The sequence below is a fragment of the Thunnus maccoyii genome, chromosome 2 (assembly GCF_910596095.1).
Source record: "Thunnus maccoyii chromosome 2, fThuMac1.1, whole genome shotgun sequence".
Classification (NCBI taxonomy): domain Eukaryota; kingdom Metazoa; phylum Chordata; class Actinopteri; order Scombriformes; family Scombridae; genus Thunnus; species Thunnus maccoyii.
This window is the reverse complement of record NC_056534.1, coordinates 21,982,700-22,000,413: the sequence shown is the minus strand read 5'-3', so window position 1 is coordinate 22,000,413 and position 17,714 is coordinate 21,982,700. Positions and strand designations below refer to the sequence as shown.

General features: G+C 36.9%; 1 protein-coding gene across 6 annotated transcripts in view; it reads left to right on the top strand.

The window, feature by feature from the left end:
* The window catches only part of tenm3 (teneurin transmembrane protein 3), a 369,694-nt gene that overhangs the window by 116,067 nt on the left and 235,913 nt on the right, over positions 1-17,714 (top strand). For all 6 annotated transcript variants that reach the window (XM_042397897.1, XM_042397853.1, XM_042397889.1 and 3 more), the window contains 3 exons: positions 693-813; positions 3,324-3,394; positions 6,689-6,976. In XM_042397897.1, the coding sequence (XP_042253831.1) occupies positions 693-813; positions 3,324-3,394; positions 6,689-6,976 (480 nt within the window). The remainder of the gene's footprint in view (positions 1-692; positions 814-3,323; positions 3,395-6,688; positions 6,977-17,714) is intronic.

Sequence of the window (17,714 nt, the reverse complement as noted above, 5' to 3'; positions counted from 1 at the left end):
TTGGGCTGTAATGAAACATTTTTGCTTGTCCTGAGGTGCCTGCGCAAAGTCAACAAACTAACAACAATACCATCTATATAAAGACACGAGCATCTCCCAATCTTTCAGCAGGAATGGGAGCTTCTCTCAGGATTGCCGTTAATTCATAAAAACAGAGCAGAATTATTTTTTAAGTTAAAACTTTTCTCAGTATTCTGAGATAATTATCTTGTTAATTCAGAAAAACAGGGCATTTTTCTTTCTGAACTGAATGCGTTATGCTTCTGTAAAATATAGCCTCATATATGACTGAAAACCAATTATTAGAAACAAAAATGAAGCAAACAGGCTTTTATTAATAGACGGGGGCAAATGGGGCAAAAAAAAAAAAAAAATTCTCAAGTGAATGCATTATGCTGCCGTAATATTTAATGCATGTTTTAGGTGGTTAATATTTTTGTTCCACTCAACCAGCAGACACCACTGGTACTGTGTTTAACATCTTCTTATACCTACCCAGCTTCCAGAAATGTGAAGTCTGACTTTTATTGGGGACTTTTTAGGATTGTTGGATCACACCAGCGCAAAATTAAAAAAAAAGAGATGAACATGTTGTAATGTACACTCATCATGAATGATGATTTTATTTATGTAAGTTTGATGTATGATTCTGTGCCTATGCATGTGTGTGTGTGTGTGTGTGTCTATGCTAGGTTCATCAGGGGACAGTGAAGACTGTGCTATTGGCTCCCACGGACTCCGGGTTCCAACTCAGAAGTCCTACTCCTCCAGTGAAACACTTAAGGCCTTTGACCAGCACCAAGACCAGACCAGGTTAGAACCGGGATTACACAATATAATAACAATATATTGTTATAATAAATCTATGATATTATTATAATATATTATAATAAATAACAACATAATAATATAACAACAATACTATATTTGACCTGTGTCATGGATAGGAGGTGTGCCCAAACATGTCTCTCAAATGGTATTTTCATGAGTAGCCTAAAACAGAAAAATGATTTATAAATATAATTTGGCAAAACTTGATTGGTACAGTATATGCACATTCCTGCTGATCATCAAAGGTGGGTTATTGTTATTGTTCTGTGGTTGTATTTTGGTAACCTATAAGACTCACAATAATTATTCTTACTTGATTGTTTTTTCATTCCCATTTCTGCTTTCTACATGGAAAAGACCATTCCAGACATTAGACATGTACCACTCTAACTGTTGTTAAAAAGCTAGAATATCTTCCATATTGATTGACAGTACGTACATTTAGTTTGGAATAGCTATGTGTATGTGTTAAGTTATTGAGCCACATTAGCTCTGCTTTATTCTCAGTGAATGAAAATCTACAGTATTTTGGTTGCTATGTTTTAGCAACCACCCTTGATTGTCCAGCAGTGACAAAATAGCATGTGTATGCCACTTCTGTTGTTTTGAATGTTATTTATTTCAAACCATATGACTGTAACCCTGAAATGTCAGACCTTGTGTGTATATGCTAGTACACACTCATCTGACTAGAGCATGTAGTTTATGTAAATTAAGAAAAACAGGTGGTACAGCTAATAGATCTGTCCCAGATTTTTCTATTTAAGAAAGTGAACAATTCATTAGACTGTTCATACAACAATATACATACACAGCTGGACTCAATGTCCCAGTTAATTTCCTGTTGTCCTTTTAATTACCAGTAATAACAGCTTTTTAGCCATGCTTGATCAGGAATTGTCTAGTTTAGCCAGCATTGATTCTTTATTTATGTTTTTTAATCATTATGATGTAGCAGACAATAACCACAATCAGTCCCTCCAGAAAATTGTGATCTTGCGATTGCAATAATTAAAGCAAATTCAAGAAAGCTCCACAATATTTGTGAGAGCTTGCAATTTTGCTAAATTACCACAACTTTTCTGCATGAAATGGCTAAATCAACAGACCGCTTTTGATTTGGACCAATTGTCACATTTCATGTTGTGGTAACTTACGTCATTGCAGCATTCAGCGAGGATGCATTCGAGTGGGAAGGACAAATCTTATCTGCCAACAAAAATGATGCCATAGACGATCAAAACAATTCCCAAATGCTCCATTCAGTTAGTCAGAAGAATATGAGTTGATGTTGTACAGACAGCAAAGATGGACATAATCTACCTAAAACATGAAAATGGGCACTTTGAAAATGAAGCTATATTTTTATATTAATGGATTTTTATTGTAATGGCATTATTCACTGATTTTATTTGGTGCTAATGTTGAGTTGAATGTTTATTTTATAAAGGCTGATGAATGGAATCAAGGACAGTATTTTCTTTTTATATAACTTTGAGCCTATGGTTCTCATGTTCAAAATATAATTAAAAAAATAGCACTGAAATATGCAGGATGCTTTTTATCCAAGGAAGTGAGTTTTTAAAAGAATCTTTTTCTTTTGCTTGCAAATTCTGCCTATTCCCGCAATTTTACTGCAACAAGAGCACATAAAACATTATAAATTGTATTGCAATTGTATAGCAGCTTTAGAAAAGCTATTGCAAAATCAAACATTTTTGGCTGTAATAATCACAAAAATGCTCTGCATAGTCCTGGAGGGACTGCTTAATATGCCTGGCATGGTTAACAGAATTATTGATTAATAGCAGTAACCCTATATTTCTTGACTAGATGCTCAGACTGCATGCTATAAAAACTCACTTTCTGGTCTTTACACAATCCTGCCACACAGTGGAATTTCATGACATTCCCAACACCCATGACCCAATCAAATGACATCCAACAGTACTATAAGAAAATGACCAGTATCATAATTGGGTTTCTATTCCTTTTTCTGTTGATTCTCTTTTTTAATTTGCAAAATTAATCAGTGTTTCTGTTGTTAAAATGTGACATAATGTCAAGTACAACGTACAAACTCCAGTGTTAATTATTACTTAATGACCTTTAGTATCCGATTCCAGGTAAAAATCAGATTTGTATGCAAATCTGCTTTAGGTTGCTGAAAATTACTAGCTTTTTTCCGTTAATTCCTAGGGGGAAAGCAGTGGAATACTTGAGATCTACAGTTATTGAACAGTAGCAGTTTCTGTGGAGACACATCACCCTCCACCATCTGCAGTCACCACCCTTGGCATTTTACTGTATTTGCTGACAACCTCACACCCTGTCCTGTTTGATCCCTAATACTGTACTTTAAACCGATTTGGTAACTATGAACTCAACAAAAGGACACAATGAAGGCACACTGAATTCCACTGGGTTTATTTTGAAGAACTATGCTTTATCATAGTACAGCAACAGATGACTGATGCCTTGGTTGTTGACAGGTTACTGTACGGGACGACCAAGGGACACAAGGACATGGTTAATCGTGAACAGGATGATTACAACAGACAAGGTGAGTCCAAACACACCCACACATGTACAGACACATACTGTATGCTGCCCTTGCCTCCTCTGTTTGGTTTGCTGTGCACACTTAAAGCAATAGGACTCAACATTGTGAATCCAGAGTGAACTAATAGTGTTGCGTTGGTAGACTTACCATCAACTCCTAGAAATGTCATGTTTGTTGCTTCCCTCCTGTTTTTTTAACAGTAATTTTATTACATAACATTTCGTTCTAAATAGGTTTTTAAATATCATTTTTTTATTTAACTGTGTCTTCATTGTGTAATTGACAGGTTATTAATAAGATAGTTAGAGTTATAAGTGTATTTAATGTATATAACAAGCTGGTGTAAAACTTGCATTAAATAAAGTGAGCAGTCAGTCACACATTTAATTTAAATAAATGATCAAATATTTACTCATAAAGCTCACATGCAGTAAAGAAGGGTTAATAATCAATTAAATGATGCATGTCACGCTGTAAATAATGTTAATTCATTTGATCACTTTGATACAGTTTTTTTACAGGCTGATCTTTTATATGTATTTATACAAACTTTTGAATTTTTGGAACCTGCTTAAAATTAATGGTCCAAGTATGCAAGGATGCTTGTCAGATGAGAGTGGAAAGAGATATACTGCATATGAAGTACTGTATGTCTGATGAAAACCATAGTAAAGCATCAGAAGTGAGGGTAAAATAACACATTAAAAGGAAACATGCTCAACCACAAAGTGCTTCTATTGTTCTCCAGCTCCAATTAACACAACGTCAATATTTGAGAAATGAAAAAATCATAATTACTCAATCATCTTATCGCCTTCGTTTTCACTGCTGGCCTAATTGGAGCTCATTTAAAATTAATATAACTTTTAATTGAACGGCAGCGCTCGTTATCTCTTGTTGTGCCATTAATTACGGAAAGCTTTTATAATTTCCCTTTTCATTTGCTGATTAAAGATGAAGAGGCACATACTGAGATTTTATAGATAATTTGTTTGCCTTCTTTTCATTTATATTTTAAAGGATTATCACACATGTAGTTTGAACCTGATTCCAGCCTATTTCCAGTTGATGTGAAGAGTTACTCCTGATGACTTGTGAAATTTAATGAAAATTAAAAAATTAAGTATTCTGAATATATAATCCACTCATGAAATACTTCCCCAGTTTGCATGTTTTCAAATATTCAAGAAGCAATTTTTTCGGGAATAGAGGAACAGCAGCCCTTCTTAAAAAACCCGTTACTAAGTGTAAACTGTACTCTCAGAAATGTATTAAAGGTCATTTAAAAGCGCTCTAAATCCTTGCATCTGCTATGCATCCCTTATGGTCCTAAAAAAATAAAGTAAAATCACTAACAATTTTTAGGAACTCTCAATATTATGAACAGTTTAGGAATTTAAAGATATCAGCCATTTTCAATAATTCTTCAGTCATTCAATCATTTTTGTGTTTTCAATGTATGTCTTGCATTTACATTATTTATTATTTAAAATTTTTCAACATTATTACACTCTTCCTCAGAACCTGGAATACGCTACAGAAAAATGTAGAAAATTCTCCTATTTCTCAATAGGAATCAAAATGTGTAATATCTACATATATATTTATATGTAATATGGTAAACAACATAATTAACAATATACTGTCCTCACAATAAAATATGTTTAAATTCTTTTAAATGTGGGAACCATTTTTGTGTATTTATATACATGTGTGTGTGTGTGTGTGTGTGTGTGTACTTTTATCATCACCTTATTAGTAAATATACATACATAGATCCATAAAGATAAAATAAATACAATACACAGATACAAATAAATAAATCAAAATGACTGCACAAAATGAAAATGAAATTATTCAACAACTTCAAATAAATGTGTAAAATCATTCATCTTCGGTCATATAAACCATGAGAACACATTTACACCTACATACTGTTTGTGAATGCATATTTTTTTGTGGAATCAGATCAAAATGTCTGTTTCAGTTAAGTGGATTAATAACCACTGTAGTATCAATTCATTCTTTGTCATTAATCAACCCCCATCATCTCAAAATGACACTAATCTTTGAATAGCTGATGATATGATATAGAGTTGAATGGTTGATTACTGGTTCCACAGAAACCTTATAGGAATCCTATAGTCCAAAGTGTGAGACAGCCATGTCTCTCTTAATTGCAGAAATTCTGACCTCTTTAACATATAATGATCTAACATTATCACATATAACATTTCTGAAACTTTTTTTTTCCTTGGTTTTGTATTCTTCTTGATGCTTCAAAATGACCTCATTTTCAGCCTTGAATCCCTCATTTACTATTTTATTTTGTTTACAGTAAGCTTTATATATTATTAAATATGGAAATATATCTGAGCAGATGGTATAAGAGAATCTATTTGCATTTTGTACAAATGATTAATTTTGTGATGTTAAAGATGTACATCCTAATATGTGTTGCACCACCTTCATAGTCTACTGTATGTCTTAATCTTCCAGGCTTAAAGCTCTTGTAATCTGTCTCTTCTCCTGTAATGACTAAATTGGATTTAAGGGATCTAGTCAATTATTATTCACCTTCTCTGTCTCTTTGCTTGCTGGGCTGCTGCTTATGTTTTCTATGCTCAGAATTGTCTTTTACAAATTAATGTTTTTTGGGTGGTTTTTTTTTCTCCCTTTTTCTGATTTTAATTATTGAGAGCTTTGCCACAGTTGTCAAAACCTGGGTCAAGTGTGACTTTTCACAGTGAATCAAATGTAGGCTTTTCTTCTTGAAGACTGTGAATGTATACTCGTGCATGTCAGGGTCTTTGTACACATTGCAGCTGCTGTCAGTGTATGTTTTCCTTTCTTACCTGAGATCCTTCTCTCCAACTTGGCAAGCTTCTTTCCTACACGCTCACACACTCTCAAATACAAGACCAGGTGTGTCTGTGATGGTTAGGCCGTTACATGGAGTCAAGAGTGTCCTTTAATTAAAACTCATATATTATTGACACAATTAGTCAAAAAATCAATTAGTCGATCAAATTAACTGACAGAAATTTCGCTAATTGATTAACCTTTGAAGTTATTTATTAGGGGAAAAGTCATGTTCTCTGGTTCCATCTTCACAAATGTGATTTAAATGTTTTTGTTTTTGGGTTAGGGTTAGGGTCTGTTGCTATATGTGAAGGACCGGCCTGTTGCCATATGTGAAGGACAATTAATGAACAAAAACATGTACTTTCACATGGTCATCAGTATCTCTAATAACATTTGAATTTTAAAAAGATCCCAAAACCTCTATTTCAGGTCAGCATTTCAGTCTTCGTCAGCTGGGGATCTGCGAGCCGCCGTCACGCCGTGGCCTGGCCTTTTGCTCCGAGATGGGTCTCCCCCACCGTGGCTTCTCAGTTGGTACAGCCCAGGATCTAGATACCGACAGTCAGGCTGTGATGTCACCAGAGCGTGCCATGCGGCTGTGGGGCCGCGGGGGTCTGGGTAAATCATCTGGGAGGAGTTCCTGCCTGTCCAGCCGTTCCAACTCAGTGCTGACTCTTACCGACACCGAGCATGAGAACAAGTCTGACAGCGACAATGGTAGGACATCATCCTAACTTTCTTCTCTCTTTTTGGTTTTCTTTTCCTCTCTATGCTCAAAACCTGTCAGATGTTATTTTTAACTTCCTGCGTATTTATGAATGTCAGAGGAGTGGTTCATGATTTATTTTTATTCTGTTAACAACCTTCCTTTCTTGTATTGTGTTGTTTGGTGGTTTACTCTAGCCTGGGAACCAGACCAATTTGCAAGCTCATGTTTTATTTGCTCTGGCAGATGCGTCTGGCCCCCCTCCCATTCAGACAGATTTCCAGCCCGACCTGGCCGGGTTAGGGCCAATCACAACTGTTTATCTAATATGGGGCAGGTTTGATATGATGACTGTACAGAGGAGTGCTTTTGAGGCATTTTCGTAAACAACCAAGATGGCTGCCGCTGATGTGGAACGGTCTGTTGAATCCTCTATCACAACAGTATTAAACGAACTGGATGATATATTATCAACACTCGTTCACAGACATATCAATGCTAAACCATCACAGCTCATTTGCACGCTGTAGTCTCTTTATATTTTTTTGTCGCTCAGCGCTATGTCACATGTTTCGTAGCTCTGATTGGAATTTTGTGTTCATTTTGGTCTGTGCCCTGTGATAATGCTCCTTGGAAAAATGAACTGAGAGGCTCCAGACTAATTAACATATGCAAATTGGTCTGATGATGTCAGGCTTGTGTCAGTCACAGAGACACTTCCCAGTCTTGATCATGATAATCTGAAAGGATAGTTACAGCTACGAACGTTGTCCAGGGGCACCTTTACACTATTCCATGGTGTCTGAATACTCTCACATTTCTCAAATTTAGTTGTAAGTTTCTCTCTGATTCAAAACACTTGATGTCTCAGGCACTTGTCTTGACATTGATAAAGATACGGCTAAGTGTTTAGAAAATGACGTTCTTCAACCCTTGTGTTCACATTGTTGCTTGCTACTGTGGGGCCTTCAAGACCCCAAACAGAACATTAGGATTAGTAAGTCTGGAATCGCTTTCAATACTGAGATTGATTTCTTGATTCCATTTAAAGATAAAATTACAAAATATAAATGAAAATACAGAATTTTTACTCTGTTTCTAATTATATACAGGTGATGGTTTTTTGATTGTGATTGACCAGAAGGATCTCTTGAGATGTTTTTACTACACACATCTCTTTGCATATTCTGCTTTATTTAATCAGACAAAATATACATTTTCTATGGTATAATCCAGATCTTTATTTTTTCCTATAAATGAAAAATTAGCCATGTGATGCTCTCTCATGTCCTCCTGTGACTCTGCTGGTTGTTGTGTGTGTGTGTGTGAGAGAGAGAGAGGATAAGATACGCTGGTTTTTGTTGTTCCATCCTTGCTGAATTTTCTCATTGTTGTCTAAAGAAATGAACTACAATACATAAGCAGCAGTTAATGCCAGTGTGCTTTGTTAATGAGGGAACATTAAAACAATTGTTGTATTGTTTGAAAGAAAATGGGGAAAAAAACAACGCAAAGTTGACCAATGTTCTGATCACAGACAACTTGCTTTGGTGATTTCAGTGTTGGTTGCAGTATGTTTCAGAGCCAGCAGCTGTCTAACTGGAACCTTATTTTTATGAGTCTCATTAGTTGTTGGTTTTTTTTTTGGTTTTTTTTAGTTCTTTTAAAACATAATAAAGAATCCTTACCCATGGTCTATGATAGAATGTCCTATCTCTGTGGAAATCTAATAGCTGTCATTATAGGCTGCGGAGTCTAAATTATTCTTCTGATTTGTAAAGCCATGTCATAAAGGCTTATTCCAGAGTAAAATTTAATAGTAATATTTTTTAGATATAAAACTCTGCAATACATTTCATTAGCTAGTGAATAGGGGTTATATTACTTAATTTTGACGTTTTAAATTTCAAGTTTTGCACTAAGAAGCTGATATTTAATTTACCAAAATAAAAGAAACAGCCAAAAGAAAAAGGAAAACAATGGGACTTGGATCAGGACGACACGGTGAATCTCTCACAGGGATGTTTACTGTATATTGTATGTGCGCCCCCATACTATCAGGTGGTGGGAATTGGGGAAGTGGGCTGGTGGCAGCCAAACACAAAAGAATGTACTGCTAATTAATTTAATTAATGATCACAATTTAGCTGAGCAATCATTTGTTTCTTGTCTTTTGTGTGTGTTTCAGGGTCAGTGGGCACTAATGATTTTATTGATGTATGCACAAAAAGGAATATGTGCAACTATCTTTGTGAAGTGGTTCTTTGTGTGCCTGTGTGTATGTGTGTGTGCATGCATGTGTGCGTGTGTGTCCGTGCGTGTGTGTGTGTGCATGTGTGTGTGTGTGTGTGTGTCCGTGCGTGTGTGTGTGTGTGCGTGCGTGCGTGCGTGCGTGCGTGTGTGTGTGTGTGTGAGAGTGTGTGCACGCGTGTGTTTGCATGTATGCATGCACATGCACATGCATATGTGAAGCCTATTCATTATCCACAAGGTAGTTTTCCCTAACAGGTGTGAATTTCATACTTCATAAAGGACTTGTTTTTGATTTCAGTTGCACACAAGTACACACATACATACATATGCACACACATACGCTCAAAGAGAAATACACAGTATATTCATTAAGCCAGACAAACACACGCACACACACACACACACACACACACACAGTGGGTTTTCATTAAGAGGTGTGATGTTGTAATTAACAGTGAGACAAAAGTGCTGAGTTGTTGTATTTCCTATATTAAGTCTGATAATGTTTTTATTAAATGGCATTATGCTGTGGATGTCAGAGCTCTGGAGGATACACTTCCCGTCTCTAAAAGTGAGTAGTCGTCAAGTTTTCAAAAGATAATTGACTCTTTAAAATGCAGCTGTGTGTGTTTGAGTGTGCGTGGCTCATTTTGAAAAGTCTTGCAAGAAGTCAGCATGCTAGCTCTCATTTGTGATTGTGAAAATGTGCAGATGTGGAAACGAAGTGGTTCAAATGCTAACACGCGCTCACTTGTGGGTTTAGTTCTATCAGTAGTAATATACTTTTTGCTCACACTTTGTGTAAGAATCATGTGTGAATAACTAGGTTACTCATGTCCCCTGCAAACAGCATACCAACAGCTTCTCTGTATGAATGTTATAGAAAATACTAAAGGACAGGAAACAATATTTTTTCATGTCTAAACAGCTCAATATTTTTTAAATACCTGCAGCTCAGTACAGAACTGACAGACTGTTTAACATAAAGATGTCAGACACAGATAATCAGTATGTTAGCATCACAGAGAGAGATGTGAATAGCCAGCTTCCATATCACATCCTGAACATGATTAAAAGCAGGATAACACATAACAAGGAATAGTGTGCATGTAAAGGTATTAAGTGACAGATGATGTAATGACATGTAATGACATCAGAAGTTAAGTGAAGTTCAGTGAAGTTATGTTTAAAATAATAAAACATTATTTGATAAAATATAATGATACAATACAATACAATACAATCCCCTCAGTGGGTGTCTCACTCAGCACACCAAAATATCCAGAAACTTTCATCCTTCGCTTCTCTATGATCAGTGTGGTATTGAATTGCGTCGAGAGGCTCCTCTGAGAGTAAACGTATGTGGTGAGACACTACTCTGCCAGCACCTCACCTTCAACTCTCCTCTTGTACTGCTCTTCACTCTCTGAATGGAATGCTTATTGTACTGTAAACGGCAGGCGATATACCCTCCGCTTAGACACTTATCGTTACTCGGTCCCTTGATACTGACCCCAGTTCACAGCAGAAAATGCGTGTGCACAGTAACTTGAACCAACTTCTGCTATTGTATCAGTGGCTTTGTTGATAGAAGAAGAGAGAGAAAGACTACATAACTGGGAGGGAGAGTAGAACGGGAGAAGAGAGGAAAAGATCAGAGCGAAGGAGAAGAAAACACAAGGCAGTTCAATGGAGATTTAGTAACTCAAAAGAGAAGCAGGGAAAGTGGAGAATAAAGGGAGAAAGGGAGAAGCCTCCGCATTATTTGCTCTCCTGAGAGGAAATATTAGACTTGAGACATCTGGCTGGTTCCCCAGAGGACACACACACACAAACACACATACACACATGCTGGCAGACGTAAACACTTTTGTGTCTGGACCCATGGGTGCCCAGCTGCTGCTTGCCCGGTTACTTGATATTGGTGATCTCAACTACAGGGACAGACAAAGGAAGATACATTTACATTTGTCATGAATTTACATCTTTCCTAAACACTCTGATACAGGTGTGTCTTTCCTCGAGAGAGTCCTCAGACATCACAAAGGTGATGCCTTTTACATTCCTGCTTCATTGGAATAAACATAAAAACTGGGTATCAAATGACAGAAATGTAAAATCTACTCATTGAAGAATTAAATTTAAACCAAAGATATTCTATATTTATATTAAATAGGTTGAGGAGATAGTATGTCCAGCACATATGAGCTTAACGGATACAACAGATGTCTAGTTTTGTGCCATAGTAATGAGCTTATAATATATATTAGCTGACCCTTTTCTGTCCCATCTCTTTAAAATCTAGCTATGTCCGTACAAGAATGTTTATGTGTGAAGAGAGCAAGGCAGAAGGAATACACAGGGAGAGTTAGAAAGACACAATAAGATGGAGAAGAAAGGAAAAAGTATAGGAGAGATGGAAGCAGACAGGCGGACAGAGAGGAAGAGGGGTCTACCTCGTCTTTGCAAACCAGATTACTTTACTATGTGTCAACAAAACACTTAATCCATTTGGCATCTCTAAGCCGCTTAACACTATAACCTTAGCTGTTACACACACACACACACACACAGAATACTCACAAATATACTTATACTTAGTGATACGGCTTCATTTAAGCATGAAATGAACACATGCACTCAGGGCATGTGACTATTATACAAGTTATATAAAAATCAAGAAATAGTCATGTATATATTACATAATCTATTACACCAGAGTAGCTTAAAGCCCCTGAAAATTTGGCTTTTTCTTTTTACTTTTCAAAAAGAACATCTTTAGGTATTACTTATTAAGAGTTAAAAATGTAAATGAACTAATTTCTTAAGGACTGTGTGGGTGTGTGACTAAAGCCTGACTGGTGCATGGATGTCATCCCCTTTTCCCAACTGAGCCCCTTAGAAGAGCACAGAGAAAAAAGGAAATGTGAAAAAATAGCCAAATTTGTTCTAACTTTGGCAAAAATAGTGTGTATAATGTCGGACCCTATTATTCATAGTAAGAAGCTGACGGAGAAAATAAGTTTTCAGGGTCTTGAATTTTTCACTACTTTCTGAAGGAATTAGAGAGAATACTTCTAAGAGTGGAGTGTGTCTGCATTTACTTGAAAACTGACACTAAAACTTTGAAAACCTGGATAGGGACCTTGGAACATGCCAAGAATTTTAGATATTTAATTCATCAATGCGCTCGGTGTGATGTCATTGGCACCATAATGCACCATATTGTTGAACAGAGAACACTACAGTACCCATGAGCTTAATCGTCTGTGGCTTTGAAGAAGTTGTTCTAGGATATTCCTGTTGCTTAGTCTTTGTTGTGAAATTCATGCAGAATTGACCCAAAATCCAAAAGTAGGATTGGTTCATATACCTCAATATATTTATTTTCTTCTACAAAGCTCTAAATCCAACTTCATACCATTATTGCCATGAGCAACATAATGTTAAGCGATGAAGTTATCAAATGGTTCAGTTGTTTGGTTTATTTTCTTTCAGTTGTGCAGCCTCGTGTCTTATGTTTCAGCCCAGAGAGTTCCATACCAATCTCAAAGTTGCCACTCACTTTACAATGTCAATGTGAAAAATAACTAAGGCTATTTCCTACTTTGCTACTTTTATATGGTACTTTGAAAGTATGCACCACATCCTTAAAAGTTAAGGCTGCAGATGCATTTTCTTGCAGTAAAGACCTCGGAGAGCTTTGGGGGCTTTCATGGCATCTAAATCTATTCCTCTAAAAACTTACAGTCCACACAACGAGCAGAACACACACACAACTGGGTCACACTTGTTGTTAACATCGTAAATTGTGATTTATAGTGCAAATGCAAGATGGCTGTCAGCTGCAGAGCTCCAGTATTGCTGCCAGAGGGTGGGATATGTCACCTGAAAGCTCTCCATTGACAGAGACACAAATAAAAAGGCAGACAGATGGAGACAGACAGAGACATAAAATAGACAATGATGGATGGATCTGTTCGTACCCTAATCGCTCTCACTCTTTCAATTAAATTCACTTTAGTTCAATTCAGTTCAGTGGTTGCTTTATTGGAAAGGTGCAGGGATGCGACCCATTGCGAAAGCAGTGACTTCCATTCATACAGAACAATTCTAAAGCAGAGGAGATTTTCTAGCCTCTACTTGTTCTGTATTCAGTATTGTTGTCAGGTTCTCTCAAAGTGAAACATTCACATTTTACCACTGAATTGCACACTTACTCCAAACATAAATATGGAGCTTTGTGACAGACAGAAGACGCTGCCTTTTGAATATTTTTGAGAAAATAAGTCAATGGCATTATATCTTCTCTCACTGTAGCCTCTTTTATACAGAGAACCTGCATTATAGCCAAAAAGAAGATCCACCTTTGTTTTTTTACACTGAACCACACAAAGCTGGCATAAAGCCGCCTCCGTGTGTGCTTTTACATAGCATGCAGGCGTTCCGGATTCAGAGGCGTGACGAGATCAGAATGATCAGAGCTGTAAACTCTGCCGTGAGGAAGGACAAAGACATTACTAGGATGAGGGGAGGACATTTCTCTTTGTTTGATAACGTTAAAAGTAAAGTTAGACTTTTTTGTCGGCTTCCCGACTCATTTTAAAAAAGACGAGAGAAAAAGAGAGAGAGGGAGAGCTGAGAGCACCAGCGAGGGAGGGAGAGAGAGAGAGGGAGCAGATGTGGTCGAGTGAGCTAGAGAGTGAATGAAGAGAGGGAGCGTTGGTAGTCAGAAAGCTGGTGAATCAGATTAATAAAATGTTATGTTCTGATTGTTTAACAGCGGTTATGTTCTAAAGCACAAACACGCTCACACACTTCCGCTCAGCCCTGCAGCTGTACACCACAGCGCCTGATGGCTGTCTCTTTTACACGCACAGTCCACCCAGCTCTGTGACGACCTCCGTAGCCTCCCCCCCCCACTCCATGTCCGTACTTTTTATACAAAACCAGGCAGATTACAGGCACAGTATTCCCACCTTGAACGAGCTGTGTAAAAGGGGCTACTGTCTCTATGGCTAGCTTTATCTGTTGTTGATACCTCGTTTCCTTCTATTCAGCATCTCAGTCTTTGTCTCCTTTTGATTTCACCACCTTCCCTTTACCATTTCTAAGTGGGGAATCATAGCCTCTAGACTGTAAGAGACAGAATATTAGGGTGATTCTCTCTTTTTTAAGCCATCATTGGACACAGGTTAGCAGGATCTTTAGAAATCATCACAGCTCTTGAAAGGGTGCATAATGGCCATAGCTAGTGTGCTCTGTGAGGCCTCCTACATGACATGATAGAAACTACAGTGTGACAATGAAATATTCTAGTGCTTATGTTGTTTATTTTATTAGAAATATTTTAATGTCATTCAGGCTGTGTGAGCTGAACTCGGTTGTATATCTGAACTGAAACTATTTTTATTTGTTGTTACAGCCATGTAAAACAAAATAGATTTATCTGTTTCTTACCTTTGGTTACTGTTTAACAGGAAGGAACATTATTTTATGTACAATATAATCATAAGACTGGGATTTATATACTGTAGGGGAGTCAGTGTAAACTCAGGCATGTCACAGTGAAGACATTTAAAGAATTCTCCTCTTTGCTGTCAAAGCTTTAATGCTAATTGCTCCCCAAAAAGCCACATTATCACTGGCCACATTCTGATGCACTGCTCACACAGTTTATAGTGTGAATTGATCTCATTAAAAAGTAGGAGCAACAGTAAATAAAGTTTATTTTCATCTTTGCTGCATTATTACAGTATATACAATACAAAGTGTGAATGCACTGAAGCTGGCATTGTCAAAATCCATAGCCATAGCTTTTCATGAAATGGATTTGCTCATTAGGGCTGCAATGATTATTTTTATTATAGATTAATCTGTTGATTTTTTCCTCAATTAATTGATTAGTCATTTAGTCTAAAAAATGTCAGAAAATCATGAAAAATGTAGATCACTGTTTCCCAAAGCCCAAGGCGATGTCCTCAAACGTCTTGTTCTGTCCCTGCCAACAGTTAACAATCCAAAGATGTTCAGTTTACTCTCGGTGAAGGCTAAATCAGAAAAGATTCATTCATATTATAACATATTCATTTGAGAGGCTGGAACCAGAGAATTATGACTTTTTTTTTCCTTTAAAGATTACTAAAAATTATAAATCAATTTTTTAAAAATATTTGCCGCTCTAGACTTAATGTTTCAATTTCATAGATCCGATTATTTGAATTATAAATTTAATTTGAAAGGGATTATAAATTGATTGTAACACAAATGATCAAAACTGTTTTCTCTTAATTGTTGGCTATAGCTTTATAATACAATAGCTATTATTATCATGATTGATGATGATGATGATGATGATGATGACTATTATTATCACAACTGATATCAGCTTCTGGTAACTCAAATCAGTCTCAACACTTCCTGGCTCATTATAGACATAAGACTACACTCTGCATTTATTAAGTGTGTTTGTTATACTTCTGACTTGCACAGTCATTTCTTTCGGTACTGCACCAGGACTGTTCGTAGATTACCCCTGTAGTCTCACAGGAATGTTCTTCCATCTGTGTGTGTGTGTGTGTGTGTATGTGTGTGCTAGTGCTTACAGATTCCATGTGCTGTTTAGAATAATATGTATTCCTTAAAATATTGATATTGTGAGCTTATTAAACTATACATCACGTAGCCTTAACACTGTGTTCATATACCTATGACATATTTACTCCTGCTGTTGCAAAAGAACTTCATATATTAGACAGTTATCTGGTACAACCCACACACACACACACACACATATATATGCATATCCACAAATTCACATATGCGTGCACACACACACACAGATCATGGTAGATAGAGACAACGGCTGTGACAGATGACTGTAATAAGCAAGGTGCATATGTAGACATTATACATGCTCATTCACCAGGATATGTTTGAAGATATTTTTCTGTCATCCACACTGCAGTATTGATACATAGATATTACTGGTGGTTATGTTTTTGCTCAGCTGGTGCTGTGTGCTTAATACAAAACAGTCTTCAGGAATAAATAATGTATAATCTCTCTCACAGCGAGAAGGCACAGAGGGTAGCAGTGAGTGTGTTTGTTACACAACGACTGCAGGTACTAACTACAGATGTATTTCAGGCTCATCTTTCACGCACTTCCAAGAACTAGTTGATTGTGTGTATGCGTGCGTGCGTATGTGTGTGTAGATATAGGTTCTCTCTTGTGGCAGTGGGGAGAGAAAAATAAGTTTTCCTCCAGTAACTGAAGTATACTTGAGTCCACAGGATGCACACACACACACACACACACACACACACACACACACACACACACACACACACACACACACACAGCTCTGGTGCCAGTCATATTCCATAGCAATCTAGTGCTGACCAGAGAAATCAATGAATAACAGACTAACTGACTAGAGGGTTTAACTTTGGCGCCGCTAACATGGAGAAGACACTTCATTCCATCAAGTGGCTAACATTAAATCATTAACCATACAGCATTACTCCCTCCTCTCATTCTCTCTCTCCTTTTATCCCCCCTCCTTCTCTCTACATGTTTTATCTATTCCTTTAATCTTCTTTCTTTCAGCTCTGCTGAAATAGAGTAATAATGTAAAGACACAGGTCTATTCTCAGGACAAAAAAGTGCACTGTCATCATTATAGACAATTTTGATAATAGCGGTGTAACAATTAATAATGTATGAACTTGTCCAATGTGATAAAGTAAAAACAGACAGACTGATATACTGTATACTGTAATGATTTAAATATTTAACCTTCCCCGGGAATCTATTAATGTACAACATTTTCGGGGAAAAACACAAAAAAATTAATCAAAGAGATTTTTGTTAACTGTAAAAATGATTATAATATCAGTAGTTACTAATCTGTCAGATGCTACTAGGACACAAGCAACAAGTCCTCCCTTTTCCGTCCCTTACTGTATCTCACCTCCTCTCCTCTCTTCTTCCTCTCTTCTTACTCTCTTCACTTGTGTTTCTCAGAACCCATTTAGGCAGAATCCATTACCAGAAGTGCAGAGGGATAAGGAGCGAGTGAGGTAGATAGACAGAGAGAAATGGAGAGAGGGAGATAGAAAGAGCATTCAGCCTAATAAATTCTACAGCAGTGTCTCTCGGTTTCGCTGAGTCTTGGGACCTGATAGATGATGGCCTTTTTACTTGTGGTGACAGGCAAGGCTTTCACTGCAGTAACTCAGTTTAGCTGTTTTTCTTTTCGCATTACCCAAACTACTTGACTTTATTTCTTGTATGCAGAGAACATGCAGTATACATGCTCCAAATCTTTCAAATTTGGATGTTGCCATGCTTTTTTAGCAACTGTAGAACATACAGGATTTTCATTATAATTCCTAAGAAGGCATCCCATCTCCACTGGGAAGCGTTCACTCTGACACTGTTTGCTCACATGAAAGTATTGTGCTGATATATGGACATGGGTGACGCATTCTC